The 21,415-nt window shown below is 41.9% G+C and overlaps 1 protein-coding gene across 1 annotated transcript in view; it reads left to right on the plus strand.

Moving 5' to 3' along the window:
* LOC129774361 (uncharacterized) overlaps positions 1 to 18,574 on the plus strand; it is a 404,070-nt gene extending 385,496 nt beyond the window's left edge. Inside the window, exons 6-8 of the mRNA XM_055778092.1 lie at positions 2,977 to 3,059; positions 9,321 to 9,445; positions 9,518 to 18,574. Coding sequence (XP_055634067.1) covers positions 2,977 to 3,059; positions 9,321 to 9,445; positions 9,518 to 9,805 — 496 coding nt within the window. The 3' untranslated portion in view covers positions 9,806 to 18,574. The remainder of the gene's footprint in view (positions 1 to 2,976; positions 3,060 to 9,320; positions 9,446 to 9,517) is intronic.
* Positions 18,575 to 21,415: the final 2,841 nt, after the last annotated feature.

The raw sequence follows: 21,415 nt of genomic DNA on the forward strand, positions 1-21,415 counted from the left end.
TTCTGACTTAAATGTGTTTCCCCAACACAGACTTCAAAACCAAGATTTCTGGGAAAATCGACTTTACAAATATATGCAAACTGCGAGTTCTTTTGTACGCGCTTGCCTTTGTGCAGACTAGAATATCCTTATATTAGATTTTTATTAGAATAGAATAGAACCTTGAAGTTTCAGGCAAATTCGCGTTTCGAGATGTACGTACACTTGACAGATGCAAACTTCAGAGGGAGATGCAAAATAAAATAATCGTTTGATAATTCTTCCGTTCACATATTTTGTGCTAGGCATCATACCAAACGTGAAAGGACGGTCATTGAATTTACTTGTAACGAAGAGTATCACTTGTAATATAAGAGTGTCACAAAGCATGAATTGACCTTATATGGCATTTGTTCGATCTTTGTACTCGCAGAGTAAATATAATGAATTCAATTAAATTCGGAAATTGTTTCATTCAATCAAGAATTTAATCAATACAAACAAATGATTGCTGAGCTAAGGTAGTCCCACGTCAACCTTGCGGTTATATCATAGATATAACCCACCCTTTTTTTGAACAGAAATCCATTTTCTCTTGAAGTCCGCCTCCGATTTGACAACTTTTGGGTTCTTCCGGAGGGCCTGCTTCATAATCGCCCAATATTTCTCTATTGGGCGAAGCTCCGGCGCGTTGGGCGGGTTCATTTCCTTTGGCACGAAGGTGACCCCGTTGGCTTCGTACCACTCCAACACGTCCTTTGAATAGTGGCACGAAGTGAGATCCGGCCAGAAGATGGTCGGGCCCTCGTGCTGCTTCAATAGTGGTAGTAAGCGCTTGTGTAGGCACTCATTAAGGTAAACCTGCCCGTTTACCGTGCCGGTCATCACGAAGGGGGCGCTCCGCTTTCCGCAAGAGCAGATCGCTTGCCACACCATGTACTTTTTCGCAAACTTGGATAGTTTCTGCTTGCGAATCTCCTCCGGAACGCTGAATTTGTCCTCTGCGGAGAAGAACAACAGGCCTGGCAGCTGACGAAAGTCCGCTTTGACGTATGTTTCGTCGTCCATTACCAGGCAATGCGGCTTCGTCAGAATTTCGGTGTACAGCTTCCGGGCTCGCGTCTTCCCCACCGTGTTTTGCCTTTCGTCGCGGTTAGGAGCCTTCTGAACCTTGTATGTACGCAGACCCTCCCGCTGCTTGGTCCGCTGGACGAATGAACTTGACAAATTCAGCTTATTGGCGACATCCCGGACCGAACTTCTCGGATCACGTCTAAACTGCCTAACTACGCGCTTGTGATCTTTTTCACTGACGGAGCATCCATTTTTGCCGTTCTTCACCTTCCGGTCGATGGTTAGGTTCTCGAAGTATCGTTTTAGTACTCTGCTGACCGTGGATTGGACGATTCCCAGCATCTTACCGATGTCCCGATGTGACAACTCCGGATTCTCGAAATGAGTGCACAGGATTAATTCACGACGCTCTTTTTCGTTCGACCACATTTTTCCAAACTTACGAAAAATTGACAGTGAAGCATGGCCAACGTGATCTATACACTCTTATCTGATTATAAGCGAAAGCAGAAGATATAATTCCTAAAAATTTAATTTCTGCAGCGTTTTTTTCCGTGATGCAATTTGATGTGACACACCCTTTAGAACAACTTAGAACAAAACGGCTTTACAGGATCCAGTTTTTTTCCAATTTTTTTAAGAAGAATCTTCCTGTTTTTTCACAAATATTATTGCCATCTGAAAAAAATATTGAATGCCGCTGGTCTAATACACGATATGAATTCACATTGGCATTTTCAACCCCGATCAACTGTCGATTGTATGCACCAAACTTATTTTACAGCTCTTTCTTTGCTCCTTTGCTCCAAACAAGGGGGAAATAAAAGTCAAACATTCATCGTATCTTCTTGACTGACACCGAGTTCGCCGTGTCTAACATAGGTCTCGAAGGTGACCTTTCGCTTCCAGACTGACACTCCTCATCCGTCTATCCATCCATCCATCCAGTTGTCAATTTCCTTCACCACAATCTTATTCTAATCGTATGGATAGTCACGACTCGACTCCGTTCGTCGGTAGCATCATGCAATTCTGACTTTCCACCCAATTTCCTTTTTATGATGATTTCTCCTCACTCCCTTTTTTCGTACGATGCTCTCTGGCACCCGGTCGATAAAAAAAAGTTCCACCGGTTTAATGGCGAAGTCCTTTCCTTCTTCAGCGTCGTCTTCCACTCAAACTAACCGTCGAAGCTAATGAGATATATAAATGTTCGCTTGTTATCTACGATAGAAGAAAGTGCTACCCAGGGAAACCCTCGGTGAACGATTGCGTTTCTAATCAGTTTAGTGTGGAAAACGAGTGACGAAAAATAAAAATTGAACAATGACTTCGAACGAGCGAACTCTGTGTTCTTTGTGATGTGGTGATATGTTCTGTAAGCAAACAAAAACAAACAAAACAAATCTGAAACGACATCCCAGCATCATCGTTACAAAACCCCAAGAGCAAAAGGAAACGCGAGCGAACGATGGTGAACTCGGCGGCAACGACACCCTCTCAAACGCACGGCGGTGCGCTGTATTACGTTGTGGAAGTGCCCCGAGAGGAGTACCTCAAGCAGTGCGCTGCCCAGGCCCACGCTGCGGCCCACGCCGGTGGCTATCCGAATCCGGCCTATCAGGCCCAGTATGCGGCACATCACCAGCAGTTCCAGAATATGCACAACACCACGATACTGTCCCGGCTGAACAGGTAGTGCGCGCGGTTTTGCCCGAGATTATGATAATGCCGGAAAACGGTCGCAATGTCGCAATCGTTTCCGCGGCTGTGAATTCAATTTTCGCCTCCTCCCCTCTTCAAACTTAATTTCCTCCGGGACTTCTCTTACTTCCAGGAGAAGGAAGAGAGCAAAAAAAAACTCAGCATCTTATGATTAGCTTCTGTGATTGATTTTGCAATTTTTCTCTATTTCTTTTCCAGCACTGAATCCGGCTGGGACAATCCTTTCCGACCGGGTGGAGACCTTTCGCGGGAAGCGGACGAAATTGTCAATCTTATCAAAGGTGAGTAATCTGAAGCATTGAGTAACGAAAAATCGCTTGAGAACTTTTTGGGAAAAATATGATCACAGTGAACACAAAGAGTTATTCATTCATTTGTAAGCGTGGATTTGTGAGACCGATCCAGTGTTCTGTAGTCCAACTGTCCATTCAATTGATGCTTGGCATCTTTTTTTCAACGAAACGCTGTACTTTGACGAACATATAAATTACACCATGGAGTGCTTTGCAGAATAAATCGATTTGTGACCTTTGAGAGTAGGCTGACGATCTACAAAGCATAGATTGCTCAACATTTTGATTATAGTGCATCCATGCTGTTCCTTGCAAACAAGAGAAAAATTGTAACGGATGCAAATTCTACAGAACAAAGCCATGCGCTCGATACTGAGATCTGATAGATGAACTACACGAAGACTTATGTCAGAATATCTACAATGGATGTCAGTCGGTCAGTGTATTAAATAACGTTTGCATTAAAAAAAAAATGGACAAAAATTGCCGATTTTTCATGGATTTACTTTCACACGCGCTGACGAAACTACCCATGCAGCATCAATCATAGTAACCCATGAGTCAGCTGAAAAAAATTGATAGCTCTATCGAACTCTAACCGTGATGGCGGAAACAGTGAACTACTACTACTCAGAAGTGTGCGCGTTCAAAGAATGGTACGTTGAAAAAGGACGCCCGTTCCGGAACTTACAATATCTTGGCACTATTGGACAACAATCAGAGCATCGAAAGAAAGCCCGGTTTCGAACAGCCGACGTCCCTGAGCGACAAGTAGCTCCAAAGGATGCTGAAGAGGAAGATCGAGGGAAAAGTGGCTACCTCGCTGCGTGCGCTTGCCCGGGAGGTCGGTGCATCAAGCCAAACAGTGAAAAAATACCTAGCGAACATGGACATACATGTCAGGAAGCAGAAGTCTCGCCCACTGGTCTCGGTACTGCAGGCAATGACCCAGCGGCAGCGGCAGCGGCTGAATAAGATGGTCAAGTTGATTTTCCCGGCGAATCGACGACGTGGCGGTGGTTATGGACGACGAGACCTATCTCACCCTGGATGGCAACGACTGGTAGGGCACTTCGGATTTTACTTCCCCACGAAGGAAGTGAGCTTCGAAGTGAAGTTTAATTCACACCAAGTTCCCCAAGAAGGTGCTGCTGTGGCTGACAATCAGCGAGAAGGGGATGTCAAAGTCGCTCTTCTTAAGCTCTGGACTGGCCATGAACTGGGAATTTCATAGTACGAAGTGCCGAAAGTTGTGTCGTTCATCAAGAAATATCATAATGGGCGAATACGCGGTGTTCTGGCCGGATCTGGCGTCGGCCCACTGCTCGAAGCGATCGTTAGAGGAGATGGAGCGGCTGTGTATCGATGTGGTACCCAAGTCGGCGAAAATTGAAGCGTAAGATCTACTCCAACAATTTTGTCGCGAAAACTGAGAAGGAATTGATAAATAAAATGAAGGAAGAACTCAAAAACATGCATACACGCATGTTTTCATCTACCATGGCGAAAGTTCCGGTTAACTGCCGGAAGGCCGCTCCCATGGATGTAGAATTTTTTTTGCAAAGTGAGCTAATATAATTACCTTCCATGGGAAATTTATCGAACTCAATTATCTGTCTTAGTTTTTTCATTACCATTCGAAAAAAGCCCTGTTTTTAATGCAAATGTTAGTGCACGCTCTCGTTGATATTCAATACGGTTTGACGCCAAATTATTTACAAAACCCAAAAGCCTCTGAATATTTCGAAACAAATGTTGATTTTGGTAGAATCTAAGCCAGATCGATGTTCAAAGTGTTCTAACAAAAGACATTACTGGAGGTGTACTTTCGGAATATGTTGGATACAGCGACTTGAGTACGATACATAAACTAAAAAAAGAGCATTTATTGTGAAATTGTATTTCTCTGATGGACAAAACAAAGTACGCATTACAGTAATTCAACAGTCAAACTGATTCTTCTTTACATTAGTATTTAGTTTGGCCGACTTTCACGTATTTCACGGATTGCAGGTGTCGATGCATACTTTAACCGGGGTTATGATATGTTGGGAATTGATATTTATCCAGACCTTTTCCAAAGCTTCAAACAGTTTGTTGCATTTGGTGACATCTCTCTTGTCAAAATTTTGGTCCAAAATGGACCACAAATTTTGTATTGGATTTAAGCCCGGGCTTTGTGGTGGCCATTCCAATAGCTTAATACGTGAAGCACGAAAGTATGCAGTGATTTTGTGGACGGTATGCTTAGAATCGTTGTCTTGTTGGAAACAGAACTTCTTCTCTAAGGGTGGGTTTGACTAGTGATATATTCATGTGAAGAAATATGATGAGATTTATAGAAATCGCATCAACCGTTTACACTAGCGTGAACTTCTATAATGAATATATTCATATTTTCGGTGAATTTATTCACCTAAAGTAGAACTGCATCCAACTTTAGTGATTTCTCACCAGCGAGAAATTCACAAGCGTTTACATATGCTGAATTTATTCAAATTATATATACCTCGAATAAGTGTATCATATTTATTCTCACCCGTTTACACCTATTTTCACGTGAATAAATCCATCTATAGCTATAGATCTCCCTAATGTAAACCCGCCATAAGCCAACCTTCATCACCGACTCTTTAAGATGCCCTTTCGAAATGCTGATGTAATAGTCTGCAGTCATTAACCCAAAAAACTTCTCAAGATCACCGAAATAAAACACCAACACACCATGATACTGGCACCTCCATGATACCGCTTGACCGTCTTTTGGATATTTTTGTCGGCAAGTTTCTCGCCATGTTTCGTCCAAACTCGTACTCGTTGTTTGCGGCCGAAGAATTCAAATTTGCGTTCATCGCTCCAGAAAACTTGTTTTCATAACTCTATCGGCTTGTCGTTGTATTTTTGAATAAATTTGAGGCGTTTGATCCTACAAAAATTAACATCAGCATACGAATACAAAGTAAACAAACCTTTTCGTTCATTCGGTGATATTTAAGTTAGCATTTTTCACTCGACTGGTAACGGAAGGATTTCTAGCCACTTCTTGAGAAATTCGGCGATCATCGCTGGTTGTAGTCTTCCGCTTCCTTCCTCTACCGGTCCGATCCGCTACGCTTACTAGCTCTTCATTCTTTTTGCATATATTTCGAGCCCAGCCCCGCTTAAATCTTTGCTGGGATAGGAATGTTTTCAGACTTATGAGGGATAAGAGAAACAGTAATCTGATTATGTTATGAGAGAATGCTTACTTTATTTGGACTTTAGTGTGATTTTTTTAGTTGACAAAACTATTACACCAATCGTTCGCATTTTTGTTGAATGTTGAAACTTTTCATTGAGAGATTAGCACTGCAAATAAATTGCAAAAAAACGACCCACTTGGTTTGCAGCAATAAATCAACCGATAACTGCTTTTGAGATTTCCCTGCCACATCGCCTCACCTGTACCGAATCAAATGAAATTGTACCGGATCGCAAAAGGCAAAATCTTATCGAAACTGTCCAATCAAAACACGAAAAACCACACATTTCATTACAAAAAAAGCTTCGCATTAAGTTTGAACACTTTTCCCGAAAATGAATGACAAGCGGGGCTGCTAACTTGATTGAAATTGATTCCCACATAGCGGACGAAAGAGCTTTTCCGCAAACGCGTCCGCATCACGTTCACTATGTCCTCGGCCTGACAGTACAACACGAATTAATGATGGCGAAAGTTCTGGCAATACTGGCATGTGAAAACGGCTGTTCGAGTCGTTTTTTGTTTACCTTCGTGATATTGGATGAATAAAGAGTGGCCAAAGTCCGAAATGATGCTTAAAACACCGGAAAATGCGATTAGAAAAACGAGGAACAAAACACGCTTCCGATTTAGTTCACTGAGCTTCTATCAATGTATTCACGAATTCAAAACAACGATGACTTAAAATTAATGCATAGCATGCTGCGTTAAAAACATTTGAAATTAGTCAGGAAAGGAACTGTCAGAGATGTCCATCGGACAATACCTTTGGAAGAATGATTGATTTTCTACAAGAATAAAATCTGAATCGCTCACCTGTAGTATTTGTGAAACCACGTTGAACTCAAACATCGATGCATGCATACGTGATACATGTGAGAAAGAAACGAATTCATTCTGGGGGGAATCACTTCAATATGAAGTCCATCTGACGGAGAAGAATGAAATGAGACAGTCGAGTCGTAGAGTTAGATAGCAGCTGAACGCCCGAATGACTGTTGAGTCATGTTGACAAAGAAACTGCTGGGAAGAAGCCAAAACACATTTCCAATTGAATACGGGGGAATTTTTCGTGAAAGAAATTTCCTCCGACTTACACTGTGGTCACGCGTGTTCTAGAGCTTGCCACTTAGAATACATTCAAGGCGTGTTATTTGGCATAAAGCCTGTCCACGTTAAATTTCGGACACTTTTCTTTCAGTGTAGTTTATGAAATAGTTCACTAATCAATGAAATATTTGACTCACATGACAGCCGAAACCCTCCTCTTTATTTCGATGTCCAACATGTTTGCATTCTTCTTCAGTTTGGTAAAATGGCGTCGAATCAAGTGGAAGTACGCAAACGCATTTTGCGCGAGCGGCAGCAAAATCCAACACTGTCGGTACGCCATCTCACCAAATAGCTAAAACTGCCGAAGAGTACCGTGTTTAGTGTGTGCAAATCGTTTGACCAGCGCTTAACTGTGGATCGGAAGGTTGGAAGCGGAACAAATCGAAAAGTATGCTCCCGACAGATGGACTGAAAGGTGGTTGCCATTATTGAGAAACATCCCATCCTTTCAGTTGGAAATGTGGCTCGAAAGATTGAAAAATCAAAATCATATGTACAAAAAGTGAAGCAGAGGCATGGACTGAAGGCGTACAAAGTGAAAAAGGTGCCCAATCGTGATGATAAGCAAAATGTCACTGCAAAAAGCCGTGCTAAGGTGCTCTACACCCAGTTTTTGCAAAAATATTCATGCATCATAATGGACGATGAAACTTATGTTTTCGAAAACTTCAAACAGCTTTCGGGTCTCGCTTTGTATGCTGCAATGCGAAGGAATGCCGTAGCCGAATGTTTCCGGACCAAGAAGCAGTCAAAATTCCCCAAAAAGTACTTGGTTTGGCAAGCCATATGCAGTTGTGGCCGAAAATCTAAATTTTTCGTATTTACCGGCACTGTCAACAATGATGTCTACGAGAAGGAATGTCTCCAGAAGCGGTTGCTACCATTCATAACAAGCCATGACTCTCCAGTGTTGTTTAGGCCAGATTTGGCCTCTTGTCACTATGCAAAATCCATCCTGGAATGGTATAATGCACATGAGGTCAAATATGTGCCAAAAACACCTGTCCAGAACTTCGCCCAGTGGAAAAGTACTGGGCTCTGGTTAAACGAAAACTATTCGAAACTAAGAAGAAAGCGAATGGCATTAATGATTTCAAGATGAGATGGAAAAGCGCCGCCGCCAGCATATCTGAGTATACTGTACGGAACCTAATGGCAGATGTTCCCAAGAAAGTTCGTGAATTTTACAGACAACGTAATTAACATCGAAGTAAGCTTTCCTTGTTTTAGATATAAGTCTATTTTACTGAAAAAAAAAACAATCGGTTTTGTTGTATTACGTGAATTTTTGTTTTACTGACATCATCTAGGTGTCCGAAATTTAACGTGGACAGGCTTTAGATATCTCAACTATAAGTACTTATAAAATGGCGCAAGTAATACTCCGGTGAGACGGCGATGTTCCTCTAGGAACGTTAGTGCTATTCAAGAAGAAGAAGAACAGGAACTATTCAACCCCCAAAACATTTTACTCTCGGGATAACTATACTCGTATCCACAAAAAGAAACATTCGTGCATGTTTCGATGATTTCCGCCCTACTGAACTGCGACTACTAACTTTTCATGAAGATCATAGCGGAAAGAATTTAGAAAATGTTGATCGGTCCTGGGCAAACACTCCTTGTGTTCCGAATATTTCGTGTATAAACAATCTGAAGGATTTGCGTAGAACATTGACAAAAACATGTATGAGTAAGAAATTTAAGCTAGTTTGGTGAATTTAGATCTTAATAAAGCTTTTGATGGGGTGAATCACAATTATTTGTGGAAGGTTCTGTTGAGATTCAGGATTAGTGTTTGCAACTACGATTCCAGCAGACGAGCATAAGGCTACTGTTATCTTGTTTTAAAACTAACTGAATTTTGACCATGCATTTCTCTCGTTCACTTGCAGGTGGCAAACCGATAACGCCAACCGGCGACCAGAGCCTATTGAATGGCAGCGCACCGAAGGACAGCAGTCACCCGGTGGAAAACGGCGGCACCACCGTTGTAGATGGCGTAGCGACTAAGCTTGAGGTATCGGATCGATCCCCCCCCGATCACCTTCCTATATGTTAAACTAACATATTCCCCACTCTCCACTTTTAGTCCACGCAGCTACAGAGCTCGCAGCCGAACGGTACAAAATCTCCCCAGAAGGATGGTCCCGATGCGACCACAACAACAGTTGGCGGCAACGCCATTCCGACGCCACAAAAAAATGGCACAGCACCGACTCAGCAGCAGCAGCAACAGCAAAATGCTACGAGTCAGCCACAAACCAAGGCGAATCAGACCCAGATTAGCAACCAGGTGATACCGGGGCCCCAATCCGCCTCCCATGTGGTCATCGACGAGAAAAAGAAGAAAAAATGCGCCTGCTGTGTAATACAGTAATCCACCCACACAAACACACACACACACACACACACGACACAAACACACACACACGCATACGCAGCAGATAGATTCACACACAAACACACGCGTGCGCGAACGCTCGGGCGGAAAGCGATCCTGTTTTTCAGGATTAATTGTTTCTTTTTTGTCTCTTTAGTTTTTATCGGTACTCGGCTAGGGAAGTACCATTTGTTTTCATTTTTTTTCTGTTTTTGGTCGATAAGTTTTTAACGTTATATGACTTGATTTTTAAACACACATTCTCATTAGTAACTGACGCGAAACATGAGATGAGGTTTAGATAAGAGCAAAAGATGGTCAGAGATATATTGTGAGAGTGAAGAAAAAAGTATATCATTATTTTATACCTAGGTATATGTGTATATCTAAATTATTTTAGTGCAGCAAGGAACAGGAAAGTGTATAACGCAAAGAATGAAATGAGTGGAAATGAAACAAACGGAAGTGAGCGAAAGAAAGTGAGAAAGAGAGATAGAGAGAGAGAGAGAGCAGTATAGGGGAGGAAAAATATTTATCTCTGTGTATTTGTAAAACCTATGTAATAATTAATTGTAAATTAGGACAAACGACATTTCGAAGTGTTGGCAGTTTCCCGAATCCCCCTCTCCACTTGATCACCCTCGATCCTAACGGGGGATGAATGGTTACGGTTGCGAGAGCAGGGTTTTCGGGGACGGAAATAATGTTTTATATGTATGGTAGGATTTTCAATTAACGAACTCAGTTTCTTCGTCACTATTATTATTTATGATAAACCTATGTGTATTTGAAACAAACTCAGCACGAGACAAATTGCGAGCAGGAGGGGACAAATCATGCGGGACGTGAGAATCGGGTGTGGAGAAAAACACGACCGCATGTTGGGGTCATTCGGTGGCGGTTGTTCTCGAGCGGAAATTAGCTTCGATACCGGGAAGATGGAATTCAGAGACAACAACAAGGAACATTCACTCTCCATGCGACTCTCGTTTAGACAGAGAGTTGCTCTGTGAGCAGCTTCAAGATTTGGAAACACAAAGGAGACGCAAGAGAGCGTGCATCGGATCGGTATAACGAGGCTAGGATTATCGGACGAGGAAACTCAGGCGTGTTGTAGTAATTGGTAACTTATTCTACAATTGTGCAGTCACATTGTGGCAAGCATAGTTTCAAGGTTATCTGGAGTTCGAGTCAATGTTGATTGTCAGGAATCACGCGGTAATTTTTAGGGTTTGTTTGGATCCCAAAATTGAAACACCCTATGTAAAAAATCTAGTATTAACGCCTTAACCTACGATTTGATGTCCAAAAGAGCGGATTAAACACAGACGCTTCGGTCGGTCACGCATAGAGCTATTCTGATGTCGCACTGAACCTCATAGCGGCCTATGACATCCAAATGCACGTAGCTCGGAGATTCCGGTCATATGTTTCTCCTCTACACCTGATTGGTTTCACCCGATCCAACGTAAGAGTCTCCCGGTAACGTTTGAGTGCGATATCTACAGTCGATTTTGGAAATTTCAGAATTTTTGGGATCTCTCCTTCTGACCATGTAGGGTTCTCAACGTGAATTTTTGCAAAACTTTTTCCCGCCTTTCGCGTTCCATAACTTTTTAATGTATCCTTCAATCTTGATGAAATTTTCACTACTGAATGAACAAACCAACCAGATCAAAACACTGTCAATAGTTTCTCGATGTGACAACTAGGGGCGCTGCAGTGAGTAAAAATATGCGACCAAATTCGGAAACTGAAACACACTTTATGTATCAGAGTCGGTATATGCTACGCAAATGTCTATACCTTGCTTGTAGCCACGCCATCTCACCATCTCATTCATTAGCCAATACTCACTTGGTAGCGGGATTGAAGCCACTGATGTTTTTGGTTGGAGGGAGGAACTTTTCCAGGTCATATTTCAAAAACCACTCTAAAACATTCTTGATTGAAGCTGGCTACGCAGGCCGTTAGTTAATGAGCGGAACCGGTTTCGGATTTAGCAATTAGAACTGGAACAGGGAAGGCGGCCATCTAATGAACGGAACAGATTGTTCAAGGTGTTACCTGGACATTGGAAGACTCCCACAATTTTCAATCTAACACGATGGAAAATCAATCTTCTTTTCCTTAAACCTCCTTTATTCCTTGAACACATCACTTCTTCTTGAATGGCGTTCACGTTCCCTGTGGAACTTTTGTCGTCTCAACGTATGCATTAACTAGCGTCATTTAGTAATACTAAGTTGAGATTTCTTCAGCCAAATAACACGCCTTGAATGTATTCCGAGGGGCAAGCTCTAGAATACGCGTGACCACAGTGCAAGTCGAAGGAAATTTCTTTGACGAAAAATCTCTCCGACCAGAACGGGGCTCGAACCCGAACACCCGGCATGATAATGTGAGACGCTAACCACTCGGCCACGGGTCCACACATTGAACACATCACATGGAATATTGAAACGCTTGGATGTTGAATTAAAGCCTATCCACGTTAAATTTCAGACACCAAGATGATGTCAGTAAAACGAAAATTCAAGTAATACAACAAAATCGATTGTTTATTTCACTAAAATAGACTTATATCTGAAACAAGGAAAGCTTACTTCGATGTTAATTACGTTGTCTGTAAAATTCACGAACTTTCTTGGGAACATCTGCCATTAGGTTCCGTACAGTATCCTCAGATATGCTGGCGGCGGCGCTTTTCCATCTCCTCTTGAAATCATTAATGCCATTCGTTTTCTTCTTAGTTTCGAATAGTTTTCGCTTAATCAGAGCCCAGTACTTTTCCACTGGGCGAAGTTATGGATAGTTCGGTGGATTTGCTGTTTTTGGCACATATTTAACCTCATGTGCATTATACCATTCCAGGATGGATTTAGCATAGTGACAAGAGGTCAAATCTGACCAAAACAACGCTGGACAGCCGTGGTTTCTTATGAATGGTAGCAACCGCTTCTGGAGACATTCCTTCTCATAGACATCTTTGTTGATAGTGCCGGTAGAGACGAAAGATTTGGATTTTCGCCCACAACTGCATATCGCCTTTCAAACCAAGTACTTTTTGGGGAATTTCGACTGCTTCTTGGTCCGGAAATACTCGGCTACGGCATTCCTTCTCATTGCAAAATAAAAAGCGAGACCCGGAAGCTGTTTGAGGTCTTCGAGAACATCAGTTTCATCGTCCATTATGGTGCGTGAACATTTTTGCAAAAACTGGGTGTAAAGCATCTTAGCACGGCTTTTTGCAGTGAAATTTTGCTTATCATCAAGTTTGGGCACCTTTTTCACATTGTACGCCTCCAGTCCATGCCTCTGCTTCACTTTTTGTACATATGATTTTGATTTTCCAACCTTTCGAGCCACATTTCCAACTGAAAGGTTGGGATGTTTCTCAATAATGGCAACCACCTTTCAGTCCATCTGTCGGGAGCATACTTTTCGATTTGTTCCGCTTCCAACCTTCCGATCCACAGTTAAGCGCTGGTCAAACGATTTGCACACACTAAACACGGTACTCTTCGGCAGTTTTAGCTATTTGGTAAGATCGCGTACCGACAGTGTTGGATTTTGCTGCCGTTCGCGCAAAATGCGTTTGCGTACTTCCACTTGATTCGACGCTGTTTTACCAAACTGAAGAAGAATGTAAACATGTTGGACATCGAAATAAAGAGGAGGGTTTCAGCTGTCATGTAAGTGAAATATTTCATTGATTAGTGAAATATTTCATAAAATACACTGAAAGAAAAGTGTCCGAAATTTAACGTGGACAGGCTTTACTTACAGCTTCTAAACGGGGTTTCCCCCTTTAATATGAATGGGGGGAAATTATGCTGACAAATCATCCTTCCTGTTATATTTGTTTTACGCTGTTACCTTGCGGATGTTGTTCGGTTAGCACGGAACCAAATATAACTTTCAAAGTTGTTATGACGGGGAAGCCTGACACTAGTTATTTGGTTGGCATGGAAGCAAATACTATTTCAATTTTGTTGCGACAACGACGTGGTCTGCTGCGATGTTTTTCTGACGCGAGCAGATACCATAATCAAGATTCGAATATCATTATTTTCATTCCACCATTCACTGTACCCATGTTTTATCCATAACGGGTGGCATCTTTGGTGTGACGTAGGACAGCGTAACATATTTTGGTGGTGTAAGATAGACATGGAGCGGTGAAAGTGCAACGTTTAGTTATAAACCGGCTGCGATTTGCAGACATTGGCACAAGCACTAACTTCGTGTGTCTCCTTCAATATGGTCCTGTGGATGAATTGGCCCATTTTAGCATCTTCAAGTAGACAACACAACTAAATGCAAAACAAACATTTGTTCATGTGAGTGTTTTCATTCCATTGTAAAAGTGTCCTATGGTCAGAATATCGTGTAACTAAAGATCGGAAGTTTGTCCAATGAATTGAGTTCCTAGAAACTTTATAAAAAAAATACCATCGCGAGGACACAACTGGTTTAACCGTTGGGTATTGACAGCTTTGTGAAGACGACTGACCGCTGGCATTCGAACCAGGCTCGACTCGATCAAAATTAGTCGAATGCTGAACATAGCCCGATGTAATAGTAATCGTAATCAAATCGAACGCTCGATGGGAATTGAGTAATAGGGCCCATTGTTACTGAAAATACACTGTTTTTCACTTTAAATTGCGTCGATATGAATTTTGTTCGTTAGCTCTATTTTGCTATTATGAATACCGAGTGAAACCTATCGGTACAGTTGTCATTGTCTATCGAGTTGTTTGGTTTACTTGTTGTATGATTTCAGAGAATGAGTTTGCTTTGGTTTGCGTCCCTTTCGATTTACAAAATGCGAAATTTTGCTCGATGTGATAGTGATAGTGCTGGTCGATTCTTATCGATTCGATTTACATAACAGGGTCCGATATCTACGCTCTTCACACTTTGAGTGCTGTTTAGTCATGAATTCTATTGCAGTTTACGGACCAAAAGAATACGTTGTAAGAGAGTGGAATTTTCAGAAGTAGTTCTCACCCCATGATCCATGTTTTTTTTAATACATGTACAGAATAAGTGTGCCCCTTTTGAGATTATCATGCTCGAAGGCGGTTGTAATTTTTGAAAAATTAAATGACAATTGTTTGTTTACGTGCTCAGATCACATAGTCCTGATCCTCTTAGAATTATTACAAAATTATTTGCAATTAATACGTAATTATTTGCATTCAATATGGAATGCATATTGAAGAAACAAAACAATGTTCAAAGTACTCACGGTTGCATGATAATTTGAGCCGGAATTCTCATGAAATCATTCAACTGTTTGTTTTTTAACAGATGTCAATTGTATTGTGGCTCATTTCGGTTATTTATGTAGTAAAAAGGTCCAGAGAACAGTTCTATATTTAGTTCTCGAAAACAGTAACATTTTCAGTTGAATTTTTATTGATTGGCGATTATTTTCTCACAACACACACACCGACACTGAGAGCCTTCCAAGCATCAACTTCGTAACGTTAAAATAATGAAAGTTCATTAATTTCTATGAACGATTGAAAATGGCGAGAACTCTGATAAAATGTACGTTTTTAATTGATAAAACACTTCCTGAAAATAGCATTTTCACATGGATGTGATAGGCAATCAAAGATAAACACAACGACTGACAAATAGTTATGGCAGCGCATGCTATGTCGCTTGAAAAACCACCATCTTCGTTACCTTTTTTCCAGGACATTGGGTTGCTACGATGAGTTCGGAAATGCGGCCATGACGGTAACTGCCAATGCGCAGGGTTGTCGTGTATAGTCAGCACAAGGCACACTGCCTCGAGCAGCTCAGTTCGTATCACACACTTGATGAAAGTGTCCAGATGTCGTTTCTCAGGCTTGACATTCACCGTTGCGCAGTACACTCTGTGACTTATCAAGTCCTTTAACGGTTAGAAGCGTATTCTTCGGAAAATTTTGTGTTAATTTATCCACCAGAGACAGAAAAATGTAATACAATGAAATAACAAGGCAGGTGAAATTTCGGTAACAATCATTCAAAGAAAAGAGCAGAACTCGTGAAATTACTTCTGTGAAATAAATGAACACGTTCATTGAAAAAATGAAGACACACAAGATGGGTTCGATTCTCTTGAACAGACATGTTTTGATACTGCTGTTAACCAAGATGTACGTACGGAAGGTACGCACAAGAAGATGAAGACAATACCGACAGAAGAAACAATGGAGAGGTACGCTTTGCACCGTTCCATAATTTAGCCAAGACCCTCGCGGCCTCCCTGCTGGCCGCGGATCACTGGTTTGGGTTCGTTGCCCTAGAAGGTTAACGAGTTGTCACAAGCTTACTTTCAAGGAGATGAACAAAATCGGTTGTAGTGCAGATGTTTGTGAGAATCCATCAGAACTTATTGTCGGTGAAACACCAGTGGACACAGTAGGCTAGATCAAGTAGCTCACGGTTCACGATAAACGAGTGCAACAACGCGAACCTTAAATCAGTTTGGAAGTTGTGGGAGATAGCAATATAAAACCATTGGAAATACTAATGTTTCAGATTCGTTGAAATTTCGTTGAGTCGAATTATCTGTGACATAGCTTTAACTGCTGAAAAGCTTTGTATTCCCTCTCTACGATAGAAAAGAAAACCGGAAGAGAGCAGTTATACTGAGAGCGTATCTCGCATGCATGCTTGCAAGTGGATTGTTGGTTATTTAGTTAGTTGGTTGGTTAAGGCGGGATTTCACGGGATTCACCTATCATGTTGAATAGGTCCGCCTTTAGAGTGGTCGATTTTCTGAAGAAAAAAAAATATTTTAGTTGCGACAGTCACAGTCACAGTCACGAAAAACTAGATAACGCCGATAACGCCTCATCAAACCGCCCGTTTACTCACACTAAAAGCCGGCAACGAATGACCATGGCGTTTGCACCGGAAAAAACGTTCTTTGGGAAGTTGCTCTCACCAAAGTGTCCCACGCGCAATATTTGTTTCCAAGTGAACCTTCCCGCTGTCCGGGATTGTGAAAAGCTTAGTTGTTGAGAATCATTGTACACACAGTTATTTTAGAGAGGGACAGATACACTATCACATCATCACTTTTGCTACTAAGTTCCCCTTGCTTGAGGTTCGCAATGGGAAAGCGTAGAATTATCCCCACTTTTCCCTTATTTTTTCGTAGAACCTGTGTATATTGTTTTAATCGAAAGTGAATGGATGTAAAGAAAACTCATTAGGATTCATTAGGGAGCAGCGACACTCAGAGAGAGAGAGAGAGAGAGAGAAAAAATCATTCTCACTGCTTCGTGCCGACAGTGAGGATGGAAACAGGAAAGGGACAAACTTAGCCACACTCACAGCAGGCACAGCAACCGCGAAAAAAAACCTTAACAGAAAGAGCGTAAACCTACATATACAGAACCACGTGATTGTTAGTTGAAGCAAAACAAAAAAAAAACAAATAGAAAAGTCTAAAATGTGTTAAAGTGTTGAAACAAGTTGAAGAAGAGAAAATATGAAACAAGCATGTGCTTTATGTGCTACTACAAATAAATATTGGATGATACAACTGAGCAGAACACACAAAAAAAAAGAATCAATACCACGCGCAGCCCGCACGCCACTTCGCTCTCTCGCATTCGAAACAAAAAGCAACAATAGCCGGAATCGGTAGCGAACATACGAAAATCATATTAACATTGAAAAAAAAAACAAACCGGCAACTCACCTGACCACTGCGAAACAAAACAAAACCTAAACGATATTTGAGACACACAATACTAAACTAAAGATATTCCGATAACGAAAATGGGAGACAACAACAACAACAACAAGAAAAAAAACAGCAAAGTAGCAGAGGCAAACTTTTGTTTCTTCAAGTTAGAATTACTAAAGTTAAGCGTATTCTAAACGAACATCAGCGATTACTACTATTATTCAGTGCATGAAAATACAAAACAAACAAAAAAAAGTGAAGAATCACATGTTTTCAGATGCAGAAGAGTAAAAAAACTATATATATATATATATATATATATATATATATATATATATGATGAATCAAAAAAAAAACTCTACATACACACACACACACATCGTCGTCGACAATTTCAAATGAGCATATGAGCAGAGAGAGGGATGTGCAAAACAACACAAAGCATAAACAAAGAACCTATTTAAGAGCATGTATTAGATCATATTTATTATCTGAAAAAGAAGAATACAGAACAAAAAAGTAAACGTATATATTTTCGTACTAAACAAACACACACACACGCGCGCAGGCCAGACGGAAGAGCTAAAGTGCTAAAGTGCGAGTCGAAGTCGAAGAAAAGCGTGGCAATATAGAGGACACCTCGCGGTGTCTTCCCGTGTTCCAAAAAGAAAAAAGAAAAAATTGGAAGTGAGAGCAAGAGATCCTAGGAGTAGCAGCAGATCCCAGCCTCGTATGTACAGATTGAGTTGAGTAAATGGTTAGAATAGTAGAAAAGATTGGATCCCAGTTGCTAGTTTCGGGTTTGGCGCGAGCGGCGGACAGATAGATGATGTTCGGCGGAAATGCCAGCAACATTTGTTGGAATTCCAAGGAAAGACACGGTCGACTTTTTGTTAGTGTCTTTGAGGAGCGGCACGTTTGTGGACACAGCTCGGGCGGGGCCGCCATTGACAGGCGGCGGACAGAAGATAGAAACCTAAACGTTTTAAGCCAGAAGTAAAATGGTGATCAAGAACGATATGAAGAAATCTGAAAGAAATAAAACAAAATGAAAAATTCAACCGATGGGATGTTTCAGTTATGTGTTTATTACATTCGTTATTGTGAAAGCATCTTTTTGACGTAGGACTACTGTTAGAGCTGATTATGAAATCGATAAACCGTTACGAAATTGTGTGCAATTAACTTTTTCTCTCATGATCTAGTTCTCATTGACTTTCTTCAAATATAAAATGTAATACCATCTGTTCAAATTTGTCATAAAAGCACAACGTAAGGAATAAAACGCACGGTATTTTCAATCGTTCCCCGAAAGTGTGAAATTCTCGAATATTCTTCGAGAATTTTTTCTATCCAATTGTGTCGTGCTGATTACGCGTACAATTAGTTTAGCGTATCAACTGTTTTCTTAGTGGAGAAGAACAGTTTTATTTCAATTCCCGTCTAATGGGATTTTCGTTGAAGAAAATCGCCATTTTTGCTGCATCCGGTTCGAAGAAAAGGTTTTCGAATCGCGTAACCCGAAGTTACCAGTTTAAACCCGTCTACTTGTCGAAGTAAGTTCCCCGTCCCCATCATTTTGGTGCCAGTGACCAGGATCCATCCTGGAAGAATCGTTCCCGTCCCGTTACACGTGTTGCGCATAACCTAGACTGCCAACGAACATAGCCGTTTTTGAAATATTGTCGCTGATATTTACCAATAATACAAGGCCTCATTTTGAGAGGTATAAGGTGAGTACCTCTCCAATACGATTACGTGGTTTTTTGTGGTGCTTCCTGGTCCCTTTCGACCGTTTCAGCTTCATCGCCGTCGTGTCTAATATCACTCCGGAAGCCGAAAATACTATCTACGGAGAATGCCAGACGAAAGGAGGTTGAAGGCGAAGGAAGCGAAGCAGAAAAATTCCATCAAAGCTATGGATAGAGTGATCCAGTTTATCCTGAATTATGATCCCGAGAGACAGCAAGGCGAAATTCCTCATCGGCTGGAACGCCTTGAGAAGATTTGGGAAACGTTTGAAATCGTTCAATCCGAATACGAAGAACTGGATGATAGTGAAGATTTTTCAGCGATAAGTGAACAAATTAGAGTTCAGATGGAAGAAAAATATTTCGAAGCGAAGGCTGCTTTGGTTTCGATGCTGCCCCTTGCTGCTCCCGTCGCACCCGCGTACCCCGCTGCGGCTCGTGAGGCACCTGGTCCTAACAACGTGAAGCTTCCCACCATCACACTTCCCGAGTTTGACGGCGACTTCAACAATTGGTTGACGTTCCATGACACGTTCCGGTCCATGATCCATGCGTCCACGGAGATTTCATTCGTCCAAAAATTTCACTATTTGAGAGCGTCCTTGAAAGGAGAAGCTGCAAGCCTGATCCAGTCCATCGCGATTACTGCTAATAACTACACCGTCGCTTGGGATACGTTAGTGCAGCGCTATTCAAACAAGGCCCTACTGCGTAAGAAGCACATCCGCGCTCTGTTGAAGTACCCGAAGATTTCCAACCAGTCCGTTGATGCCCTCCACAAAATTGTGGACGATTTCCAGCGTCACACCAAGATTTTAGAGCAGCTTGGTGAGCCCGTCGAGCATTTCAGTTCAATACTGATGGAGCTATTAGAGGATAAACTAGATGATGCCTCTCTAGCTGCGTGGGAAGAGTTTATCGCCACCGAAAATCAACCCACTTTTAACAGGATGATTGAGTTCCTTCAAAGACGAGCCCGCATACTAGAGACGATATCGGTTAATCGTCCACACCACAACCAAGTGAAGTCAGCGAATCAATCCTCCATCTCGAAGCGTCCCAGTAATCCCCGGGTGAGTTCCAACGCAGCTGCAGAAGTTTCGCCGAAAACATATCCACTATGTCCAGCCTGTGAGAAGCAAAAACACCCCCTGTTTGATTGCTCCGTCTTCAACAACATGGATGCAAAAAGTCGTATGAAGGTTGTGATTGAGAAAAAGCTTTGTATCAATTGCTTCCGTAGCGACCATTTCGCTCGCTCATGCCGATCGAAGTTTACGTGTAAACATTGTTCGAAGCGTCATCATTCGATGATTCATCCTGGACCATACGAGCTAAGCTCGACCATTCCCGAAGAGAATGCTGTTAAAGGATCATTCACATCTAGGGCTACCAATCCGGGTCCCTCCAGCGTTCTCACCGTTTCTGCTGTTCCTACCGACAGTTCCCCGTGTGCGAAGACAGTACTCCATCCTGCCAGCGTTCTTCTGACCACAGTTGTGTTGATCGTAGTAGATGCTTACGGTCAAGAGCACGTCGCCCGTGTCATGCTGGATACCGGCTCTCAACCAAATGCCATTGGCGAGCGTCTGTGCCAACAACTTCATTCGAGCCGTAGGTCTGTCAACGTGCCAATTGCCGGTGTAGATGGGACCGTTACAAATGCAAAACATGAAGTATCTACTGAAGTTAGATCACGTGTATCCGATTTCCATGAAGTGCTCGATTTTTTGGTATTGCGGAAAGTTACATGCGATACTCCATCCGTACCGTTCAGTACGTCTGAACTGGAGCTTCCCGATGACATTGCCTTAGCCGACCCCGATTTTGGAACTCCTCGTAGAGTGGATATGATAATAGGTGCTGCTCATTTCTATTCCTTCTTGCGGAAAGGAAGGTTTCGTATAGCAAACCTTTTGTTTATCGAAACCGTGTTTGGGTGGATTGCGTCAGGAAAGATCGAGAGTAACCGTGAACATTCAAAACAAGCGATAGCAACTTGTCATGTGGCGACAGTTGTACCAATCGATGAACTGCTGCAGCGATTTTGGCAGCTAGAAGATGTGAGTGCTTCTAATTACTCCGTGGACGAGCAAAACTGTGAAAATTTCTATCAGAATACAGTTTCCCGTGAACCCTCTGGGCGATATA

Source organism: Toxorhynchites rutilus, chromosome 1 (genome assembly GCF_029784135.1).
Source record: "Toxorhynchites rutilus septentrionalis strain SRP chromosome 1, ASM2978413v1, whole genome shotgun sequence".
NCBI classification, from domain to species: Eukaryota; Metazoa; Arthropoda; class Insecta; order Diptera; family Culicidae; genus Toxorhynchites; species Toxorhynchites rutilus.